Source organism: Neopelma chrysocephalum, unplaced genomic scaffold (genome assembly GCF_003984885.1).
Source record: "Neopelma chrysocephalum unplaced genomic scaffold, ASM398488v2 Primary Assembly neopelma1_45, whole genome shotgun sequence".
Classification (NCBI taxonomy): Eukaryota; Metazoa; Chordata; class Aves; order Passeriformes; family Pipridae; genus Neopelma; species Neopelma chrysocephalum.
This window is the reverse complement of record NW_020897704.1, coordinates 18,643,814-18,666,038: the sequence shown is the minus strand read 5'-3', so window position 1 is coordinate 18,666,038 and position 22,225 is coordinate 18,643,814. Positions and strand designations below refer to the sequence as shown.

General features: G+C 41.5%; 1 protein-coding gene across 10 annotated transcripts in view; it reads left to right on the top strand.

Moving 5' to 3' along the window:
- CELF2 (CUGBP Elav-like family member 2) overlaps window positions 1-22,225 on the top strand; it is a 557,258-nt gene that overhangs the window by 522,635 nt on the left and 12,398 nt on the right. For 7 of the 10 annotated variants that reach the window (XM_027679569.1, XM_027679566.1, XM_027679563.1 and 4 more), the window contains 3 exons: window positions 10,288-10,407; window positions 17,029-17,226; window positions 20,540-20,683. In XM_027679569.1, coding sequence (XP_027535370.1) covers window positions 10,288-10,407; window positions 17,029-17,226; window positions 20,540-20,683 — 462 coding nt within the window. Of the gene's footprint in view, window positions 1-10,287; window positions 10,420-17,028; window positions 17,227-20,539; window positions 20,684-22,225 lie in introns of all 10 variants that reach the window. The other 3 variants (XM_027679565.1, XM_027679568.1, XM_027679564.1) reach the window with 2 other exon arrangements.

Here is a 22,225-nt window from a genome sequence, read left to right as displayed (position 1 = left end):
ATACCTTCTGTTAGACAGATAGGTTTGGAGGAAACTTATGGGACAGAAGACTAGAAAACCACAAAAATAACCAGCTGATAGGTTTGTCTTACATACCTGTAGTCCCTCTGTATGCTCTGTCTTTTCGTCCTTCTTTGCACTGCTGTGGAAGGTTCACAGTCCATTGTAATTTCAAGACAATCATAAATATCAAGTTAGGTGTTAACATAAATAACATAAATTATTAAAATAAGTGACCCTGCTTTTCACTTCTCCCAAGCTCACCAAGCTCCCTTAACTCTCAAAGACCCATGCACTACTGCATAGTATGGATATATGAGTCTAAAGTTAATCTCCAGTTCTTGAAGACCTTGGCTTCTGAATTTGTAAAGAATTTGAGTGAATTCGTTTACCTGTTTATGTTTTGGTTTTTTTTCTTGTATAAGTCAATCTACACAAAGGACTTTGTAAACTCTAAAGCTATTTTCAGAAAGACAGAACAAAATATCACAATAGGGAAGACTCCTTCCTCTCCTTCTCTCCCGCTCCCTCTCTGTCATACTTACTCTCATTTGCACATGCATGCACACAGATACACGGAAGCCATCAGATAGTGAGTGGATGATGCTCTCTCTTCCTCCTTTGCTCACTACTGCTTCTCTTCCCCTGTTCCTTGAGAAGATATGAACAATCTTTCACAGGAACAGTTCACCTGTGAGCAATGAAGAAGTAGAGGGACACTGACTTATTTGAGAAAGGCTGTGCTATTGGTATATGTCTTTCTATATTGTCATTCTTGTTTCCCCCAACTCTCTCTTGCTCTCTTGCTTTTCTGGTGCTCTTTCCCTGGAGTGCATCTGTCACTTTCATTTTATTCTATCCAAGCACTAGCAGAGCACTTAAACTTACTAGAATCTTCTCTTTGACATGTCAGACAGCACTTCCAAGGTACCAGGAAATGTTGCTTCTTTTCCTACAGCAGTGGCAATGTGTTTGTCAGAGGACCTTATGGAGAATAAACCATTCCAGGAAAATCCACTTCTCCTTTGCCAAAAAATCACCCTGAGAAATAGAACCAGTGCATGCTGGTACTGTTAGCAAGGGGGAGACCACCAGTTTGTGCAAGGGTGAATGCTCAGATTGGCTGGAGATCACTGTAAAGGGCAGACAATTTAATGCCAATCACACAAGCTAGTTAGATTAGAATACTGATGAGCCCTAGTGAAAGGCCAACTACATCTTCTTTTAGCAAAAATATTAAAATGCCCCCATTTCTCCCACCTCCCCCCCCAGATTCTCCACAAGAATAAATTAAAACTTGGAGGTGTGGTTATTATCACAGAATAATTAGACCCCATGGGATTAGAGACACTCAACGTTTGTTAATGCCCCTGGGTTGTGATTATCTAATAATGATGATGCCTCTGTCATTGCTTAATTATTCTTCCCCTTTAAAATGTTCCTTCAGCAGTCAGAGCCCGTAGTGTGCTCATTTCAGACAGAAATGCCGCTGCAAATTCCTGAGAGCAATGTCACATGGGCACTGTGATTGACTTACCCACTTCTCCCCCACGCCCATGTTTATAATCCTCATTTCATAAGCTCCAGCATTACTACATTTGAATAATTCCCCTTTTCCATAAGACATTTCATTTGTAGGAGAAGGTTTGGGTCCTCCATCTCTTCAAAAACACCAGGTAGTGTTAGTGCTACATAAAGAGAACAAACCTTAATCAATTGATCTTAAATATGTAAGATCAGACCTGGCCAGAATCCCACATAACTCCAGGTCAGTGGTCCAGATTCCCAGCTACATAAGAGCCTCCTACAGCTGAGTGCTGTTCATCTCTGTTTAAGAGAGTATAACAGCTAAAATAAGATGTTATAAATCAGGCCAAAGTTTGAAGCTTTCCACAGCCTTTTGTCCAACACAGCTGAACTTTGTCCAATATCTTTAGTCTTTCACTCAGGCCAGCAGGTGTTCATTGTGTTTAGATACAGTTTGCAAGACATAGTTACAAACATCATTGTTTTTTGCAACTGAAGATTAGAAAAAAAACAGAGAACGCAGCCTTAATCTGATTATCCTTAAATCCAGTGTTGTCTCTTAGCTTTATTATCCCTTTTGGACTAAGCAAGGGACAAAGACATATTATGTTTACCCAAGAGATTTTGTGTAGTAAACAAAGATTTTAAATTCAGCTTGCTAAAATAGAAGATTTCTGCTCTGGGTTTAATATTTCTTTTTCTTTTTTCCTTACAATTCTCTTATAAAACTCTTATAATTTTTTCAATGTCACTGACTGGGGAGTTTTTAGAAGTATTAAAATAATTTTTTCTTCTTTTTTTACTGCCTTTACTCGCTTTGTATAATTTCTTTATATCTTTTATTCACCACCTTCTACTGTGATTTTATTTTCTGTTGTACATTGTTGAATCTGAGAGGAGTCTAAAATCTCAAGGAATCATCCAAAGTCAGAACCCTCTTTTGTTAGATGTAGATCTGGCCCTGGAAATCTAGCCCATGCAACGTAGTTGTGGCAGCCTAGAATCGGAGTTAAGTGGCATATACAGTGTCAACCTCTGTTCCTGTAAACAGACCCAAGAGGAGAAGCCAGATCTGTTCAGTTTTCTGCCAGCACATCTTCATTCTTCAGCCTTCTTTCATTCTGCCTTAGTCTGACCTGACTTTTTCTACTTTTCTGCTACACTGTTCTAATTCCCATAGAATAATTGAGGTTGGAAGGTCACTTGGGAGGTTTGTAGTCCAACCCCCTGCTCAAACCAGGGTCAGATGGGAGGTGAGATCACGTTGTTTAGGGCTTTATCCAAACGAGTCTTGAAAACCTCCAAAGACACGGATGGGACAATGTGGGTAATTTGTTCCAGTGCTTGACAATCCTCACAGTGCATCTGAACTGAACCTCACCTTTTTCAATTTACCTCTCATCTTTCCAGCATGTACTACTGCTCTGTGTAGTGGATGACCTCCTTTGTAAGTACTGGGAGGCTGCTTTAGGTTCACCTGAAGCCACGTCTTCTCCAGCCTGAACAAGCCCAGCTTGTTGCAGGATGAGTGCTGAAGCCCCTGACCAACTTGCTGGCCTTCCACTGAACTCCCTCCACCTGATCAATGTTTTCCTTGCAATGAGGAGCCCAAATCTGGATATAGTACTTAGATGTGATGTAACAAGCACTGAGTAAAGAGGAAACATCACCTGGATCTCCTGGTTCATCTCCTATTTCACAGTCCAAGATGCTGTTTGCTTTCTTTGCTGCCAGTGCATGCTGCTGGCTCGTGGTCACCTCCCACCAAGAACCCCCAAAGTCCTTTTCAGCAAAGCTTCTCCCCAGCCCATCCATCCCCTGCTGTGTTGTTGAAAAGGATTATTCATCCCCAGGTGCAGGAATTTACATCTGTCCTTGTTAAATGCATAAGGTTCGTGTTGGCAAATTCTGCCTGTCTGCATCCATCTGATGGCAGCCATTTACTCAGCAGCAGTTTAAGTCAGATCCATTTTGTCTGGCCCTTGTAGTCAGAGAGCTTGGGAAGAAATGCACCCAAATTCAGTACAAGAAAGAGGGTTCTAGACTCAGACAACCACCAGTACAGGTTTGACAGTAGCACCTCCCAAAGAGAACGTTTTCTCTGCAACATCTCATGCTTGAAGTCACAGACATGCTGAGCCTAAAATTTGTGGGCAATATCGATCCCCAGTGCACTACCACATTGCCTTAACTGGAGCAAAATAAGTGCTTTCAACACCATTTAAACTCCATTAAGTAAAACAACAAGAACAAAGTTGTGGTTCACAGGTGAGTGGTGGCAAACAAGTGGCTGATACTGGAGTAAACAGTTGTGCCATGTTGTGACAGGCAATTGTGGAGCACAACCAAGAGCTGCCTAAAGGAAACCCTCAGCAGGGCTGACACAGTTACCCTTGTGTATCTCTTTGTGGAAAGTCCCGGCATAGTTAAGCCAGGCCTGGAGCTGCCCTGAAGCCCTGCAGCACCTGGTTCTGCTCCAGAAAGATTAGCTGCTCTTCACATGGGTGGGGTTGGCAAGGTCTACAGCAACCTTCCATGCAGGCGAAGAGCTGAAGCTACCCTTGCATTTCTTTGGCCATTCTCTCCTTTAGTCCTGCCCTAAAACCAAAAAGATGTTTCCAAACAGAAACTTCACTTGAAATGTTTGAAATGTGTCTTTGATATTCTTAATATCTTAGTCCAAGACCTGCAGTTTGACTGTGTATCATTTCCAGACAGTATGCCAGTGTGGGGAGAGGAAGGAGGGAACAGGACAAGGTAAAGTGAAATGTAGAGAGTGCATAGCCCATTGTGTATCACCACCCATAAATAGTGCCAATTTAGCGTGTATAGTAGGCAGTTTCCAAGAGATTATTTTTTTTTCTGTGGTATATGGCTTTGCTGAGAAGTCATTGGAATTCTTTTTCACCAAAACAATTAAGGAGAGAATGAGGTTGACTACACACTGCAAACCATCTCTCTGCTAAGTCATAGCAGCACATGTGTGATTTGAATAGGTCCTTTCCTTCAGAGCAGCAGTGAGAGGGTGGGTTATCTAGTACTTTGTTTCACCACCAAGTGCTCAGGCAGCCTCCCTGGATCCTGACCTCCACTATGGGGAAGAGGATTCCTGAAGATGATCAGAGGGATAGAGCACCTCTCCTATGAGGAAAGGCTGAGAGAGTTGGGATTGTTCAGCCTGGAGAAGAGAAGGCTCTGGGGAGACCTTATTGCAGCCTTTCAGTACTTAAAGGGGGCCTACAAGAAAGGGACAACCTTTTTAGTAGGGCCTGTAGAGATAGGACAAGGGGGGTATGTTTTTAAAATGAAAGAGAACAGATTTAGGCTAGATATAAGGAAGAAATTTTTTACTAGGAGCACGGTGAGACACTGGCACAGGTTGCCCGGAGAGGTGGTAGGTGCCTTGTCCCTGGAAACAGTCAAGGTCAGGTCAGAGCAATGTGATCCTGTTGAAGATCACTCATTGCAGGGTGTTGGACTAGGTGACCTTTAAGGTCCCTTCCAACCTAAACCATTTTATGATTCTATGATTCATTTTGTAAGTTGGCCTTGAGACATGAGAGGAGTAGGATTTGCCCAAGGCTGTACTACAGCCAAACATAGATCTGTGGTCTCAGTATACGAAGAAGCCCTGTCGAGGGCACTGCCTTGGTCTTAGGTGTAGAAAGTAAACAGACATGACGAAAACATGCCTGTGCCCCCAAGATACAGCTTTCTGAGACAAACCAGCAGAAGCAGCAGAAAGTCTTGCAGCAAAAAAACATAGCAAGTGCTTTATCCAGGGCAGCACAAGAAGCTTGAGGCAGAACTGGGAAAGGCATCAACAGCATCTGGTAGTTGAGCTCATCTTTGTGCTCTTAAGGGCAAGTCAGCCCAACCTGAGATAGAAATCTAAAGGTTCTGAATTGGAGGTCTTTAAATCTCAGAGGCAGTTGAAAAGAATAGTTTTGACTAGACTAGCTTAAACTAACAATAAGGCTGCCAAAGGTGGGGAAATTAATTCTATCCACAGTGTGCATAGCAAAGCCAAAGAAATATTTACACATCGTTGCCTTTCCTAGATGCTGTTATCCTGAATCTAGTTTTCCAGCTGAGGTAAATCCAGATGATGTAAATCATCATGACTCTATTGACATTAGCTAGCCAAAAGAATGGCCAAAAGTTGCTATGCTAATACTGGTTGTTTTTCTAGGTTGGCATAGTTTACAGGAATTACACTGAAATGTTATTTAAATTAAGAGGGAAATAGCTCATTGCTAGTTTAGATTTCTGTTTAAAAAAAAATTTCCGACCTAAAAGGAGTTATAACTTTTTACAGGCAGAAGTAAATGCTTTGAGGAGAAAGTTGAAAATGCCAGATCCTTCCAGCCTTAAAAATCTCTGAGTGCAACATTACTGGTTAAACACAAATATCTGTATTGTGTAGAGCAACCACTCCAAATGAAAATGTGTTCTCTGCATCAAGAAAAGCTCTTTTAGAGAATATATTAACCAAAGGCCAAGTCTCTTTATCCATAACAAAGCTGGTAATAAAAATTTCATCAGTTAAATGGAGGAACCACAGTAAGATCAAATGGCTGAAGTTGGGATTGATTTGGGGAGGGTGTTGGGGAAAGGCTGCAGCCCTGCCCTGCTCCATTTCAGAGCTTCTTAAAAATGTAATTTCTATTTTTCAAAGTTTTCTAGGTGTTTATTAAGATGAAATTGAGTTTAGAATAAGGAGGAGGAAGGGTGTGAGACTGACAGAAATGTGGGAATAGACGAGTCAATGAAGAAGAAACAGTAAGGTCTCTAATAGTAAAATAAACACTTTTAACCTTCTTGCCTTTCACGGTTGGAGATGCAAAAGTGTTCTGTAGGGTCTCTGTATGTGGTATGGATGGAGAAGGCAACATGCAGTGTACCTGTAAGAAAAAGCAGATTTTTCTACAGGCTACTGGGCAACTCTTGACTTTTACAAGTCTAAACTGACCTCTTTAGGCAATGCTGTGATATTATTTTCATGTATTAATAGAGTTTTAAGGTGTGGGGGGGGAATACGATGAACATCTTGTCTGAAGTCTTGCAGCAACAGCCAAAAGATTCAACCCTGTAACTCCTGCCAATAGTCTCTGATTGAGCAACACCCTCTTTGGAAAGTCATCAACTTATTGCAATATCACATATTAGAAAGGAAAAAGTTGCTTTGAGTAGAAGAAATCTTATCTGTCATGTTTTGATGTTTATTCAGAGATTAAGATTGTGAGGGGGGAATGATTGATGCAGCTGGTTAAAAGGATCTCTGTTCTGCAGCGAGTGTTGGATCTTCAGCCAGCATTCAACCAGTTGGATCTCCAGTCTGCTCAGTCTCTCCCCTTAGCTTCAGTATCAGTACCACAGGAGGCAAGGATAAAATTCCCAGTATAAAGAGAAAAACAATACACAATGTTGTGGATGCAGGGTGTGCCACGCTGAGTGACACCAAAAGTCAGAGTCATTTGCATTTGTTTTCTGCGTTAGATTTTCCTCCCTGTTGCACCAAATGCTTGTGCACCAGTAGCACAGAGGGCAATTCCTGGTGGCACTACAGCTCCATACGTCAAGTTCCTGGAGGCAGATGCCTACTCTTTATGAAGCAGCACTATGAAGTGATCCACTTCAGAGCAGCAGTGTTTTGGCGTGGAGGATGGAGGGAGTTGTGAAGTGTTTTCATGTATTTGGTGGCAGGGGAACCTGGTGAAAACCAGTTTATAAAGTCTGTGGGTATCCAATCTACTTTTGTCATCTGGACACCTAAAAGACATAAATATAGAATAACAGTATTCCGGCACGAATTATTCTTCCCTTGCCATTACCCTGAGCATTTGTGGAGCCCAAGAGTTTTGCTGACGTGGGAGAGTTATACAGGTTCCCCCAAAGTGCTGCAGTCATCTGCTGTTACCACAAGGCATGTGATTTTTCTTCTGCCCCTTCAATTCAATATATGTTACAATTTTTAACTTGAAAGGAACTAGAAAATGGTAAAGGACGGGGGAAGCATAGTCCTTGTCTCTAGATGGATTTCAACATATTCTGGGAGCACATGAAGTAAAAACTTTCAATTGATCTAAGCCCTCACACGTCTTGTAAGACCCTTAACTTCAGTTTCATCTCCCTTTAATTTTAGAGGGGGGCAAGACATACCTTTGTTTCATCTGTTGGTTTTATACAGCATTTTGTGGGAAATTTTCACCTCTCTTAATAGCTTAGACCTTTTGTGTCCCCTTTATGATAATAGTGTAGCTCAGCACTGTCTTCATTTCCTACAAGCAGGTCTCAATCAACTAGTGTGGAGTCTCTCAGGAAGGCCCAGGAAGAAAGTGCTGGATCTGCCCAAGTGCCTCAGCCAAAGGAGCTCCCTTCATTTCTATTCACCCCCTGTCCAGTAAGATAATGGAAACCACACAATTTGTTCAGTTTCTTTCTCCTCAAAGAAATAATAAGCCAAAGAGAAAAAAGCACTGGCCTGCTGGATCTGTGAGGCAGATCACTGCCGAGCAGAAGAAATAGCCACAACAACAAAATGCTGGTTTCTGAGGTGCTTTAGTGCTCCAGCTAGTATTCTACACTGATTATGTGCCAAGTCATTATTTAGGCAAATAATCTGCATTGCATCTTCAAATGGGAGAAGCACTGAGGCACCTGCTCTGTATTTGTCTGATGCAACAGAGAAACTTGATACAAGTAAAAGAAGAGAAGAGGTGTTGGCTCCAGATACTGACCATCTCTGGAGCATGTGTTTCACAGTCAGACTATGATAAGAGGCACCACAACACACTGTGGGCTGCACAAGAGGGAAGGATTTAAGCAAATTTTTTTTGCCTTCTCCAACAGATGTGTTGACAATCCATAAGTGTATGGCTCTTGTTCACAGGAGTTATTTGCCCCCAGCTTGAATGTAATTTACAGGCTGTTTCCTAGCCCCCATTTCTCTCATTTCTTAAGTATATGTGTTTCCTCAAGAGAAAATAGTAAAAATCCTCTGAAACAGAAAATGGATGGAATTTAGTCCAGTCAAAACCAATCAGATGCTTCATATTTGAGGTTTATATACTTCGTTTAAATGATTTGCTAATGAACATTAACAGAAACACAGAGCAGTGTTGATCACAGGGAATTCACTTTGGTTTTGTCCTCTCTTCTCTGTTGGTGCTCACATTGTCTGACAAAAGTGGGATTTTTTACTTTGTTTTTATTACTTTTTTTAATCAAAGACATTATTGGATTCTTATTGCTGTATGGGGCCAGATTGCATAATCAAAACTGCTTCTATCTGCAACATATAAAATTATTCAAGCTGAGATTGCAGATGCTGGGAGATGAGGGATGCATAACAGAGTCTGGAAATCCCTCTTCACCCCCACCAAGAATGTTCTTTGTACTTTGAGGCCTCATGAGTTTGAAGACTTTTCTTTGCTGGGTCTTAGTGTTGTAAAGGTAGGTTATTTGTTGGTTAGAGCTTCAAGGTTTACCTACAGAGTGGAAAAGTTGCCTCCTACTTTCCTTGCTGGATGCTGTCAGCTCTAGAGACTTCAATTTCTTGAGAGTTCAGTGCATAATCTGATGTGTTTGACAGCCCAAAGGAGCATCAAGATAAAAGTGCTCTTAACCATTTCATAGCCAGGTAATGAATAGGAGCAAAAAAATGTGGTGTAGATATGATGTGCCTCCAATACATCATCAGCAAAACTCTGACTTTAAATGTTCACTTTTCATAAGATAATGCAACTTTATAACAGAAATGAAAGGAAGTCTTTATAATTGATGCAGTAAAGTAGGGCTCAGGAGACAAGCTAAAAACCTAATTGCTTCTGCAGCTTTTATGAGTGTGATTCATCTGGTATAACTTTACCTACCCGTAAGTTAAGTGTTTAATCTACACTGGTTATTCAAGGCTCTTCTGTGAGAGAGACAGGTATTTCTAGTTCGCCTGACCTATCCTAAATGATGACTCTTTTCAAGGTGCTTTATTACTTTCCTATGACAAGAGAGTAAGTCTCTTTCTGTTCCTAAACATGTAGTTTAAATGGATTCATCTCGCCCACCTTCATCATTCCCTTCACATTGTAGCAGCAAGGACATTTTCTCCACCCTTTCCCCTCTGGCAGAGCTTTTGGGTACACATAAGAGTACCATTGGGGTGTATGTACGTGACTAGCTATGTACAAAGGCCAGGCTAAAAGCCTGCAATAAAATGGAGAGTAGTTACATTTTGTATTTGCCTGGTCATTCTTCTTTTTCTAAACTTCAGGTCTTTGAATTATATTCATACAGTGTCCTAGAGCGTAGTGTCTCACTGAGAATAATTAAACTTCCTCTTAGGGCACTTGAGGCCCAGAAGAGTAAGCTGTTTTATGAAAAAATTACGATGAGTAATTCTTGTTTTTTCAATGATGGACTTTGAAGTGTGGCAAAATCCCAATAGCCTAGTCAGCCTGGGATGCTAGGTTGATTGACAAACTTTTGAGAAAGTGCCTGATCCCATTCTTACTGTTTCAGTATCATGTTTGCAAATAATAGTACAGTTTGGTGATCTAGTATTTGCAGTTCTAGGCTTATCAACACTATCCATGAACAATCATACTATTAATATCTTGAATAATGTTTGTTGGTCTCATTTTCTTTTTTTCTTCTCCTTGCAAGTAGCCCTGTTGTTGTTCTCCACATTATTGTAAGCTGTTCTGTGATCAACTAAAATAAACAAAATATGGCCTTAATTTTGCTTTGTTTTTTTCCTTTCAGTGGCTGCATCAACAGCTAATTCCACAGCTGGTGCGGCCATGAATTCTTTGACTTCTCTGGGTACTCTCCAAGGACTGGCTGGAGCCACTGTTGGATTGAATAATATTAATGCACTAGCAGGTACCGTAAACAGTGAGTATTTATTTGCTGTGGTGGACAGCCTTCCCCAATAATCATGCCACAAAAACTATCAATTGTAAAGTGATGATTTTTAATCTCTATACCAAATAAGGGGGTTAAGTTGATCCAGTTCCATTCATGGTATATATGCAGTTCTGGAGTCTTTTAGTTTCACACTGTTTGTGTTGCAAAATGAAGTTCTGTGAGTGCCTGAACAAAGACTCCTTTTCTTTCAGTATATGTGGAAGGTAAAAGAAATGTCACCAGAGATTTGGGTTATCTAGGTTATAGGAGAGGCCCCATTTTCATTGAGGGAGTCTGACAACAGGTATATCACCCCAATGTGCAAAGCCTCACTCAGAAATGTAGTGCTAAGAAAGATGTTTGCCACCAAGGCAGTCCTTTAAAATGTCTGTAGGAATTATCAAGTTGACTTGAGAGCAACATACTTTAAAAATGAAGGCAAGTCTTTGGTTTTTAATTGGCAAGTATAAGAGAATGGTACAGTCAGTCACCTGTAATGCCAGAGCATGCACATCTTTCCTGTGACATCTTACACAAACCCTGGCATCTCCAGTTAAATAGATGCCTGTAGCTGTTATGGCATTCTTCCTTGTTCTTAGCCTTGGTCAAGATTTTCCTGAAGAAGGATTTATTTTTTTTTAATTGTTTCTGCTATGATGACTTCACCTCTGCCTGCAATGGAAGAGATTTGTCTAGCTGCATTTTTCCCCTCCCTCTTTTTTCTTTAGCTGCCGTTGCTCCTTGCATTTCCTTTTGCAATGCAAGGAATCTATTTGGTCACTGCCAGCCCATGACCCGTCATAATGTACCCTCAGGAATGGATGTCCTCCTCAGTATCTCTTGCTCACTTGATGCTCTGCATGATGTCCTTTCTGTTACTGTTACTTGGCTGCTCACCCAATCTTTTTGTTCTGTGATCTCTGGTTGGCGTTGCTGGGAGCTGGGAAGGAAGGGGGCTTATGGATGTCCAATGTTGAGTGGTTGCATGGGGTCTTGTGTAAAATAGGACTTGCTTCTGGCAAGGACGTGCATATTTCACACAAACAACCTCTGTAAATACAACTCAAGAACAACTAAAGAAAAGTAAGTATTAGGTCCCGAAATGGCAGATGTTAGTTTCCTTTCTTATTATTACATTAGTATCGAAGCAAGCCACTGGAAATGGCAAGCATGAAAAGCTAATTTACCTCCTCTGCCCTCGTGAGCACTTGTAGTAAGAGAGCTACCCTGTTGTAAGAAATCATTAAATGACCTTTCCTGATAAACTGTCATTGTGCTTCACTTGGTTTATAAGAAGTCACAATATCAAGAGCAAAATATGGCATCCCACTCCTTCCCTCTCACAAGTAGTAAGAACCTGGGCATACTGGAGCACTCCAACATAATGTATCAAGACTTAGCAAGAGTGAATCACCTGTGAGCTCTTTGTATAGGAACCCTTCTGTTGCACTTCTTTTAACACTCCTTGCTAGGCTGCACGCAGAGAGTTTACATTTTCTCAGCAAGTATTCTGAGATGATGTGTGTGCAAACTTATCTACATGTGTCATTTGAAATATTAATGATGTATTTGCTACCTAGTACCAAATTTGAGCTTGTTTTAAGCCACCGTTACTTCCATGGACTTGTACCAACAGTAACTTCAGTCCCAAATCTTCTTCATGGATGCTTTTATGGACATGGGTATAGCACTTACAAATGTACGTGGGTATGTCTGTCTATGTACGTACATATAAGAGAGAGAGCTAAGGAGGGGACACTGCTTCCCCATGACACAACTCAGTGTTATGGCACTGTTTCTCCCAAAAACGTGATTTTCAGTTCTGGTGCTTGTGATGCTGATGACAGTGAGGCCTTGTTCAAATTACAGCAACCTCCCCTGTCTATTTTAATGATGATCCAGGACTTTTCCAAGTGACTGTGTCTGATCCAGTCATTCCCACTCAAACCTGCCTGGGAGTTTGCCTTCGGGAAACCTCATGTTCAATAAGTCTGATGTTTCACCCTGACGTGGCTTATGCCATGGTCATAAGCACTCCAGTAAAAACATTCATTGGCCGTGAATGTTCCTGAAGTAATTGTGCAGAGAATTTGGAATTGAATGACATGCTTCTAATTGGGGAATTAGAAAATCCAAAGCACAAGTCAACGGGAGCGTAACTCAAAAATTAACCAGAGGGGCAACACTGGGCTCGGTCATTGAGGTGTCCTGCTCTGTGTGTGAGCATCATATGGAGAATGTCTTCCATGCTGAGCTCACTAGGAGACTCTTACCTGTTTTCTGGATCCTGTTTGGGTCCATGAAAAAGAAGCTGGACTACGGAGACTGATAGTGAGAGCGAAGTGTTGTAGAAAGCTGTCTGGAAGTCTTAAAAATTAAAGAAAGTGGAGTATGGTAAGTTTAACTGTCTCCAAGGGTTTGGCAGCAGTGGTACCTACATGTGGGGATTCACCCAGTCTTCCCTCGGTTGTTCTTGAAGAACCTAAAACCTTAAATGGCAAAACATTAGACTGTCTGCTTTGGGCATGTAAATTTAAGAATTTTAAGTAACAAAAAGAATTATGAATAATGAGGAAAAATTAATAAAGAGGGAGGAAGTGATTCTTTGCAATTAAGAAAGAAGACCATAGTTTCTGGATACTGAACAGCTATGGCACAGTGTTTGTGTGAGACCCCAGGGCAATCACTTAGCCTTTCTGCCCCCATATTTACATCTGTAAAATGGAGATAAAACTATTTGTGACAGATTTGAAGGTGCTTGGAAAACACTTTGAAAGACCTTTGGACTTGCCAAGCATTGTTGCTTCTGTATTATGTAGAGAAACTCAGAAAAGTAGAAGGCCATAGATGAGAGGCTCCAAAAGGTTATTTCACAGCAGGGAGGAAGGGACCAGAGTTCAATGTCAGACAGAGGTGCATTGGTAGAGATAATAAAGAGATGGGAGAGATGTGTAACTGCAGCTGGGCCTTGTAGATGTCATAAAAATGTAAAAAGGGAGAACAGAAAAAACGTGGTGAGCTTGCTGCAGCTCTGTTTTGCTCAGAAGGGAGGTGTATTAGACACGTGCACTGTGGCAGCAGTGGCTGTGCCCTTCCCAGAAGCAGTGCCCTGAGCTGGGCTGTCTGGCTGTTTGCTAATCTGGAGTCACTTGGTGGGAAGGGGCTATTGATTCTTGAGGAGAGAAGGGGGGGCATGCTGCCCACTGCAACACAAAGCATGTTTATCTAATAGGCTGATGACTCACGAAAGATAACGTGTTATCCTAATGTTATGTCTGTTATCAAGTTATTTCAACACTAATAAAATAGAGATACAAGCTGCTTCATCAGGAGCCTCTATTTTAACCAGTCCATGCAAGCAGTGACACAAACCTATGTCCAAAAACATCAGAGCAGATTAAGGTCAGCCCCAGGATCAAATTAGTAGTAGCAGTAGTATTTAATACATAAAATCGAATATTTTGCATATCACACATAATTTATTATAAAAGTTATTGTTGTTATTTTCCTTGTTATTATAATATTTTAAATACCGCTCTATCACTCCCCCTCCTAAAGGGGCAGGGGAGAGAAAATACAAAGAAAGGCTCATGGGTTGAGATAAGGGCAGGGAGAGATCACTCACCAACTACCACTATGGGTAGAACAGACCTGACTTGGGGAAATTAGTTTAAATTATTACCAATCAAATCAGAGGAGGGTAATGAGAAATGAAACCAAATTTTAAAAACACCTTCTCCCCCCCCCCCAACTTCCTTCTAGGCGTAACTTTATTCCTGAATTCTCCACCTTCTCTCCCCCACTGGCACAGGAGGATGGGGAATGGGGTCTGTGGTCAGTTCATCACATGCTGTCTCTGCTGCTCCTTCCTCCTCAGCGGCTGGACCCCTCACACTCTTCCTCTGCTCTAGCATCAAGTCCCCACACAGGAGACAGTTCTCCACCAGCTCCTCCAATGTGGGTCCCCTTCCCACTTCTTCACAAACTTCTCCAGCGAGTATCCCATTCACAGGTGATCCTTCAGGAACAAGCTGTTCCAGCATGGATCCCCTGTGGGATCGCAAGTCCTGACAGCAAACACGCTCCAGTGTGGAGCAGGAGTGGTCCTCTCTGCACAGGTCCACAGGTCCTACCAGGAGCACTGGCTTCCCACAGCGTCACAGCCTCCTTCAGGCATCCACCTGCTCCAGTGTGGTGTCCTCCATTGGCTGCAGGTGGACCTCTGGTCCTCCATGGACCTCCAGGGGCTGCACCATGGGCTGCAGGGGCATCTCAGCTCTGGTGCCTGGAGCACCTCCTTCGCTTCCCTCTTCACTGACCTGGGTGTCTGCAGCGCTGTTTCTCTCACATATTCTCACTCTTCTCTTCTCTGGCTGCAGTTCCCATTTCACAGGGTTTTTTTCCCTCTGTTACCCTGGAGGTGCTACCACTGTCACTGATGGGCTCTTGGTCAGTGGTGGGTCTATCTTGGAGCTGGCCTGGCATTGGCTCTGTGGGACACAGGAAAGGCTTCTGCAGCTTCTCAGAGAAACCACCCCTGCAACCCCTCCACTACCACACAATCCCAATACATTTTTATGACTGGAACCATTATACAAGAAATACCCAGGTCTCTTGAGCTCTGACAGAGATTTTTGTTCAAAGCAGTGGCAGCCAGTACCTCCCATCAGGGTACAGTGGTGCTCTGAAGTGGGGTGGAGAGGAAAGAGAAATCTTCAAAGTGTGAGACATTTTATTAAGGAAAGGCTAAGAATATCACATCTCTGTCAAGTGTTTAGTCACACAAATTATAGTAATATCAAAAGGTATAATTTATGCAGTACAATTCTCTTAATTGGCACAGACTGGTGGAGCCAGAAAGGTGCCTCTTGAGCAATTGTCCTGATTATTGGAGACTCATAGGAATATGCTTTTCAAATCTACATAAGAGGTGGAAGGATACTGGGGTCAGCATCTTTATCCTCCTCTGTCAAGGCGGGATAATTCCCTGCAGTATTCTTACTATCTCTAAATTGCTCATATGATAAGGTTTATGCCATTTTCCTTGAAGATTTTTTCCCAGTCTAATATATTTCATTGTTAATTTACTAAAAGTGTCTTCTGCCTGATTTCCCCACTTTCCCCCAATTTACATACCAACCCTTATTACTGCTCTGAAATTAAGCCCTTTCTTTCTCGTCCATGTTCCTGGTTTTGGAGACTTAATATGGCACCACCATATTAAGAAGTCACTTCTTCACCCATCATTCTGCCAACCAAAACACTGCACAGTGAACGTCTAAGAAATGATCTCTGGTGATTCTGGGTGCCCCATTTTTCTAGTGACTGATCTGCTGTACCTCGAGGGGCCTGACTAAGCCCTTTAAGTTGTTTGTGAGCTGCTCACTTGGAAGCTGGGGAGCATGGGGTAGCTACTTGTGCAGAAAACATGGCCTGACTCTTAGTCCTGATGGGTACTTACTGCTTAGGTTGACACAAGCTGGGCACGTGGAAGATGAGCAGGGCTCTGAACTCTGCCACGCTTTTGACTTGAAGAGACTGTAGCTCTAACAGAAAATCCACTTTTTCTGGAATTTCTGAAGTAGTTGTTAACACTTTTAATTTCAGCATAACTCATGTAGGAGCCATGCTGAGAAATAGAAGCAATGGAGAGAGGGTGCAGCCCAGGAGTTTGTATCAGAGTAGTACAACTCCTTCTGCAGACCACACTGTTTGAAGGGATGAGGGCTGCCATTTTCCACACAGCTAGCAATCCCACCTGAAATTTCCTCTTTAGCAGCCATCCCAGTTAAATTATTCTGTTGTTTGTCAGGATGTAGAATCGCTTTAAGTAAAAAAAAAATAAAAATGAAGTGATTCTGCTTCCCATGAGAAGAAAGGCATTGCTAGAAACAAATGCTTTTGTTTCTTCATGAAAGATACCTAGTCTGGATGAAGCATTTTTAGTCACTCTGGATGTGCTGCTGTTCATGTCTTGAGTAACTGGAGGAAGGGGGTGGAAGTAAGCACAGAGCATCACAGTCCATCTTCCTATCACGAGCCTAAGGGACAAAGCCCATAATTGTACAGAGGGTTATCATAGAATCATTTAGGTTGGAAAAGACCTTTAAGAAGTTGTTTCAAAATGCGGTTAAATCAGGGTTTTCTGCTTACTCTGGATAAGCAAAACACTTCTGATATGGTATAGTCATGGCCTGTTGGTGAAGACCCTGGTCAGAAGGAGTGAGTTTCCTCGCAGACCACTTTTCCCAGTGCCCAACTTACAAGGATACAGGTCGAATAGGTCCCACTCTCCCAGCTTCAGACACCCACAGCAGAAGCACAGGTGTGGAGGAGGGTGAGCAGAGAGGCTCTCAGAAGCTGTAGTACTTGCCAGTAGCAGGCTGCATGCGAGTCCATTTGACTGTGCAACCCTTGTGCTGAAGTGACCCTGACGCCAAAGTCGTGTTTCTTTGTTATCAGTCCCATTTTGGTGGAGTGCCGAGCTGCATGCACCGCTGTCGTTGTCCAGTGTCGTAAATTAATAACCAACGACTTTCGGAAAGCACTAATGAACAAGTGCAATTTCTTTTCTCTATTGTTGGGTTTTTTGTAAAGTTGCTCAAATGCTCTCAGGTATGGCGGCCCTGAACGGAGGACTCGGCGCGACAGGCTTGACGAACGGTACGGCCGGCACGATGGACGCGCTCACCCAGGCCTACTCAGGAATCCAGCAGTACGCCGCCGCCGCGCTGCCCACCCTCTACAGCCAGAGCTTGTTGCAGCAGCAAAGCGCCGCGGGCAGCCAGAAGGAAGGTAAGTGCCCACGCCACTGAGTCGCCCACAGCCAAGCCACAGCGGTGTCTTCGCCTTGGAGGCTTAATGAAAGACCTCGAGGAGTCTAATTTATGGCTTTTTGTTTTCTTCCAGTTTTCTCCTGTTTAGTGTTGTCGCCTTCTTTAACCTTCGCTTTTTAACCATCTGTCCTTCAGCTTACACCTTACCGGCCATCCTTTCTTATTTCACAGCATATTCTGAGTAATAATAATAATAATAATAATAATAATAATAATAATAAACTGCACTTTCACAGAATGTTCTGAGTTGGAAGGGACCCACAAGGATCATCAAGCCCAACTCTTAAGTGATCCCCATACGGGGATCAAACCCACAACTTTGGTGTTAGCACTCAAACCCACAACCTTGGTGTTAGTAGCATTATGCTCTGGCCAACTGAACTAACCTCAGGCTTCAAATTAGTACGACCTGTAAAGCTTCTTTAAATAAGAATAGAAATTTTAAGGTCTGATCTGGCTGGATTTTTGCAGGCACTCTCCAAGCCCAGCAGGGCTCTCCTGAGATGCAGTGACTGAGCTGCACAAATCCCGTTGCTGGATAGGAGCTTCAACTTGAAATTTCCCTTCTATAAGGACATCCTCTCATTTCAAAGAATATTCTGAGTTGGAAGGGACTCACAAGCATCATTGAGTCCAACTCTAAAGGGCCCATACGGGGATCAAACCCACAACCCTGGTGATAGTAGCACTATGCTCTGACCAACTGAGCTCATATAAAAGCATTTACCAACTACCATACAAAAAGGTGCTGCTAACAAAAACCATCCCTTTATGGATGCAATTTTCTCTTCTGGTTTCCAAATTCCATCATAATGGAGTTAATCTGATTAAGTTTAAGGTTTTGAGCTAATGACAAGATCCGTTTTCACTTTGAGTGGTTCTTTGCTTAATTGTGGGTCTTGTGGGGAAGCAACTAAGTGAATGATTGCCCCCTCTCCCAGCGCCAACAGCAAATAAACCTCAGGAAGTTGTTACTGAGAATAAATGAATATTAATTACAAGGGGTTTAGGAAAATGAGCTTACCCTTTTCCCCTCTTCCCTTCCCTTGCACACTTCCCAGGCATTCTGGGGGCTTGTTTCTCTTTTCCTGGCTTTCTCTCATCCTAATTTCCAGTTAGTTCTAGAAAGACAGGAAAATGCTGCATGCTTTCTAAGACTTTATCTGTGTTGTCACTACTGTTCCTTGCCAGGGGTAAGCTTTGAAAATAAACCTAGTATAATATCCTCAAGAGAAATCTTTTTTATCCTCTTTTGAAATAGTATCTTGTACTGTTATGGATGCGTTTCCTAGGAAGACAAATTTGGCATTCCCCCAGATAGGGACACTGGACTTAAAATGTGTATTTTGTCTGATGTCTCTCCTTCATTTACTGCTAACACCTTGGATTATTTAAAATGAAAGGGTTTTTTAAATTGTTTTTTCTTTCTTGTTTTGTTTTCTACATTTGTCTTTCACCTTAGGCACTTTGGTCAGTGACAATAGACTATTTGACACCAGAAAAAAATTCTTTATTTGGTGTCACTGCAAGATATACAGTGGAGGGCAGTTTGATTTTTTTTCTATTTTAATCTTTTTCTCTTTAGAAACATTCAAATCAGATTTAGGCTTATTTTTTATTGTTATGAATTGGCAGCAAGCCTTTTAAAATACAGTATTTTTTGTTACATGTCTTGTATCTGTCAGTAATCAGTTAAGTTAAAGTGAGTAAATTCCATCACTGAATACTGGCAACAATGTTTTGCCTCTTACCATGGTTTCTGATGGAATGGTGAAGAGTCTGGAGTGGCTGAGGATAGACAAGTACTGGAGAAAAATGCTATATAAGCATTAAATGTTGAAGCATAGTGAACTGCCTCATGCATCTGCTCTTAAATATTGTTTAATAAGGTTTTTTCTTACTATTTTAAGAAATATTGTTTACTGGAAATTGTAGTTTACTTGAGGCAAGAAGAAATAAGTTCCAGGCGACAAGTTTTTTTGCATCTTTTTTTTTTCCCATCCTGAAAAAAATGTGGTTTTTTTTCCCCTAACCCATTTATCCCCTCCTTTTGGGCAAACATTGCAACCTTTTCCTTCAGGCTGAGAGAGAGCAGCCAACCTGGTTCTTCTGTATGGAAGAGAGGTGAGGCTTTGTGGCTCAGTTGCAGAAGGAACCCATAAATCTGATGTTCGCTTTCCTCTCCCTCTCCAGAATACCAAGGATATCACATCTGAGGCGCATTTAGGTTCCATTAAGCAAAGAAATACTTAATCAGATTGTTCTACAAGTGTTTTTTCCAGAAATGTTTGTTCCCTTTGTGTACCAGTTATGCTCCTGGAGCCTGCATGGGGAGGGCCCGTGTGTGGCTCCATCATATATCATGTTCTTCCTGGCATCCATTGCTCATTTCCAATATGTTACTGTAAAGGGAAACTTGAGCTAGGGAAAAAAAACAACCTATTAGTGCTAGGATGAATGTTTTAACCAACAACTTTAATAATGCATATCTCAAATTTTGTCCATAAGACAAATATCCAAAACACCTTTGAGTTTGCACCTCTCTTTGCAGACTGAACAATCTAAAGCTGCTTTAATTTCAAGCCAACTACTTAATTTTGAACTTCTTTAAAATACTTAATTTACAAAGTTTCTTTCAGGAGACAGAGCATTCTATGGGGAATTTGTATTAAAAAAAAAAAAGCTCATTTTGAAATGAGTCAGTACAAATTCAATTCTGAGTGTCTTTCTCTCTCTGACTTCACTGACTTCCAAGTCACAAGGTGTGCTTTGCCTTATTACTTTTATTCCCATCTCCACCGTTTTCCTGCCTCTTGAGTTTAAGTCTCTGGTACTGAAATCTGAGCTCAGCTCATTCCCTTTCCATAAGTTTCTGCAACTGGAATTAAACCCATGCAGGTATTTGACACAGCAAAGGACTCCTTGTGCAGTTCTTGGGGTATTTTGAGAGAGCAATGTTTTCCTAACCCTAATTATACTGCAAGACACTCATATAAATTGAAGAAAGAGGATGAATTTTATTGCTTCTGTAGTAGAGTTATGAAATAAGTGCTTTTCAAAGTAAACACTTTTCAAGATGGGATGCTCTAAAGAGCTGCATTTCAGCTGTACTCCTTTGATGTACTCCACTTGCTTTTGTTCCTTTGAATTTGGAAAATGAAATGCTTTCTGACCATCATCTTCAGTAAGTATTATGGAAAAATAGATTAAATGTAGCACTTGTGATGGCTGTTTTCATACTTCTTTTTTTTTATTTATTTATTTTCCTAAAGGTCCAGAAGGGGCAAACCTCTTTATTTACCACCTCCCCCAGGAGTTTGGAGACCAGGACATTCTGCAGATGTTCATGCCTTTTGGAAATGTTATCTCTGCTAAAGTCTTCATTGACAAACAGACCAATCTGAGCAAGTGCTTTGGTATGTCAAATTTAATAAATCAAATAGTAAAAACCACATGCACTATACTGAAAAGGGGCCAGGAAAGAAAATTAGCAGCAATGTGAGAAATGTCATACTGGAAACTCGTTCCAATAATAATGGACTGTTAATCCTCAAATGAGCAGGAAGATGCACAGACAAACTACTTCTAACTAAAAATTGGATATGAAAAAACAATAATAATCTTCCAGTCTGACATCTCACATGAATGTGTCAAGTACACGAAAGTAATTACACCCTATGTGAGGGAATGTCATTTAGTATACTATTAAACTGCCTTATTATGGATACCTAATTATTCTCTATTGTATAGCTGAGCCACTTAAAAACATTTATGTTTAACCCATTACTTCTACATTACAGGAATTTCTTTCTTCTGAATTAAGTACAAGGTTTTGCAATTAGCGACTGAATGGTGTGTGCATGTAGTTCAGAACATTTTGCAGACAATTGATGTCTAGATGTGTGGCTCCAGCTGTTGTGGGTGGGTTCCAGTGCATTATGGAAGGTGGCATCTCCCCTTACCTTGGGGCAGGGATGAAGGGAGCCTCACAAGGTCAGCGTCAAGTTTCCCACGGAATACTTTGAGCTGTCAGAAAATTAGATTACAGCAGAGGAGAAGATGATATGTTTGTATAAAAGTAGTTTTAGCATTGGCTAAGAGGGTGATGTCTTTTGAATAGCAGAGATGGACCAGTTCAGTTTGGTGCTTTGATGGAGTGGAGTAGGGAATGTAAGTGAGTGGCAATCTGTTAGAACATTGGTCTAATAATTGTGGTCTTATGCAAGACATAGGGAGGATCTAGGAGTAGGAAAGACTCTCTTAAAGATAGGTTTTATAGGGTTGGATGTGAAGTATTGGAGCTTCCTTAAAAGTGACAATTCTTTCCTGGAGTGAAGGAATTCAGCTGTGTATGTGACAAAAGAGTAACCAGTTCAGAAAACCCCCTAGTTTCCAAAATTCCTTTGTACTCCCAGTGTTGCTCCTTGCCCAACACCTTCCCTTGGTTCTGAAGTGTCCCCATGTGAAGTGTCCCCATTAACCATAATACATGTTTATTAGCTTGCATAACATTGCTATTTTTTTTAAACCTAAGTTTTGCCAAAATGTGTCTGTCTAAGGCTTTGTCTTCCCCAGGGTTATTCAAGTACCCCACAGCTATTGTGCTTTAACCTATTTCGAAAGGGTTTGAATAGAACTAAACAGACAGCACCCAAACATGAGGAGAATTCATCAGGTTACTCAAAAATACCCACTGCACCACAATACCTTGTCACTGTCTGAGTGTTTTGCACCTGAAGACGAGCCTTTAGTACACTTGGAAAGTTGATTTGGTTCATAGAAAGGGTGTGACATTCTTTGTGCATTTTCCCATAGTCTTTCCATTTGTTTTTGAAGCATTCACCTCTTTAGGCTTTACAAAAAAATTATTCATATCTAGATGAGTATAGTCCAGCCTTCGTCTGCAGTGGGTTAAAACAGTCCCTCAGGCTGTTGCAAATTTGAAAAGTGGAATTGAA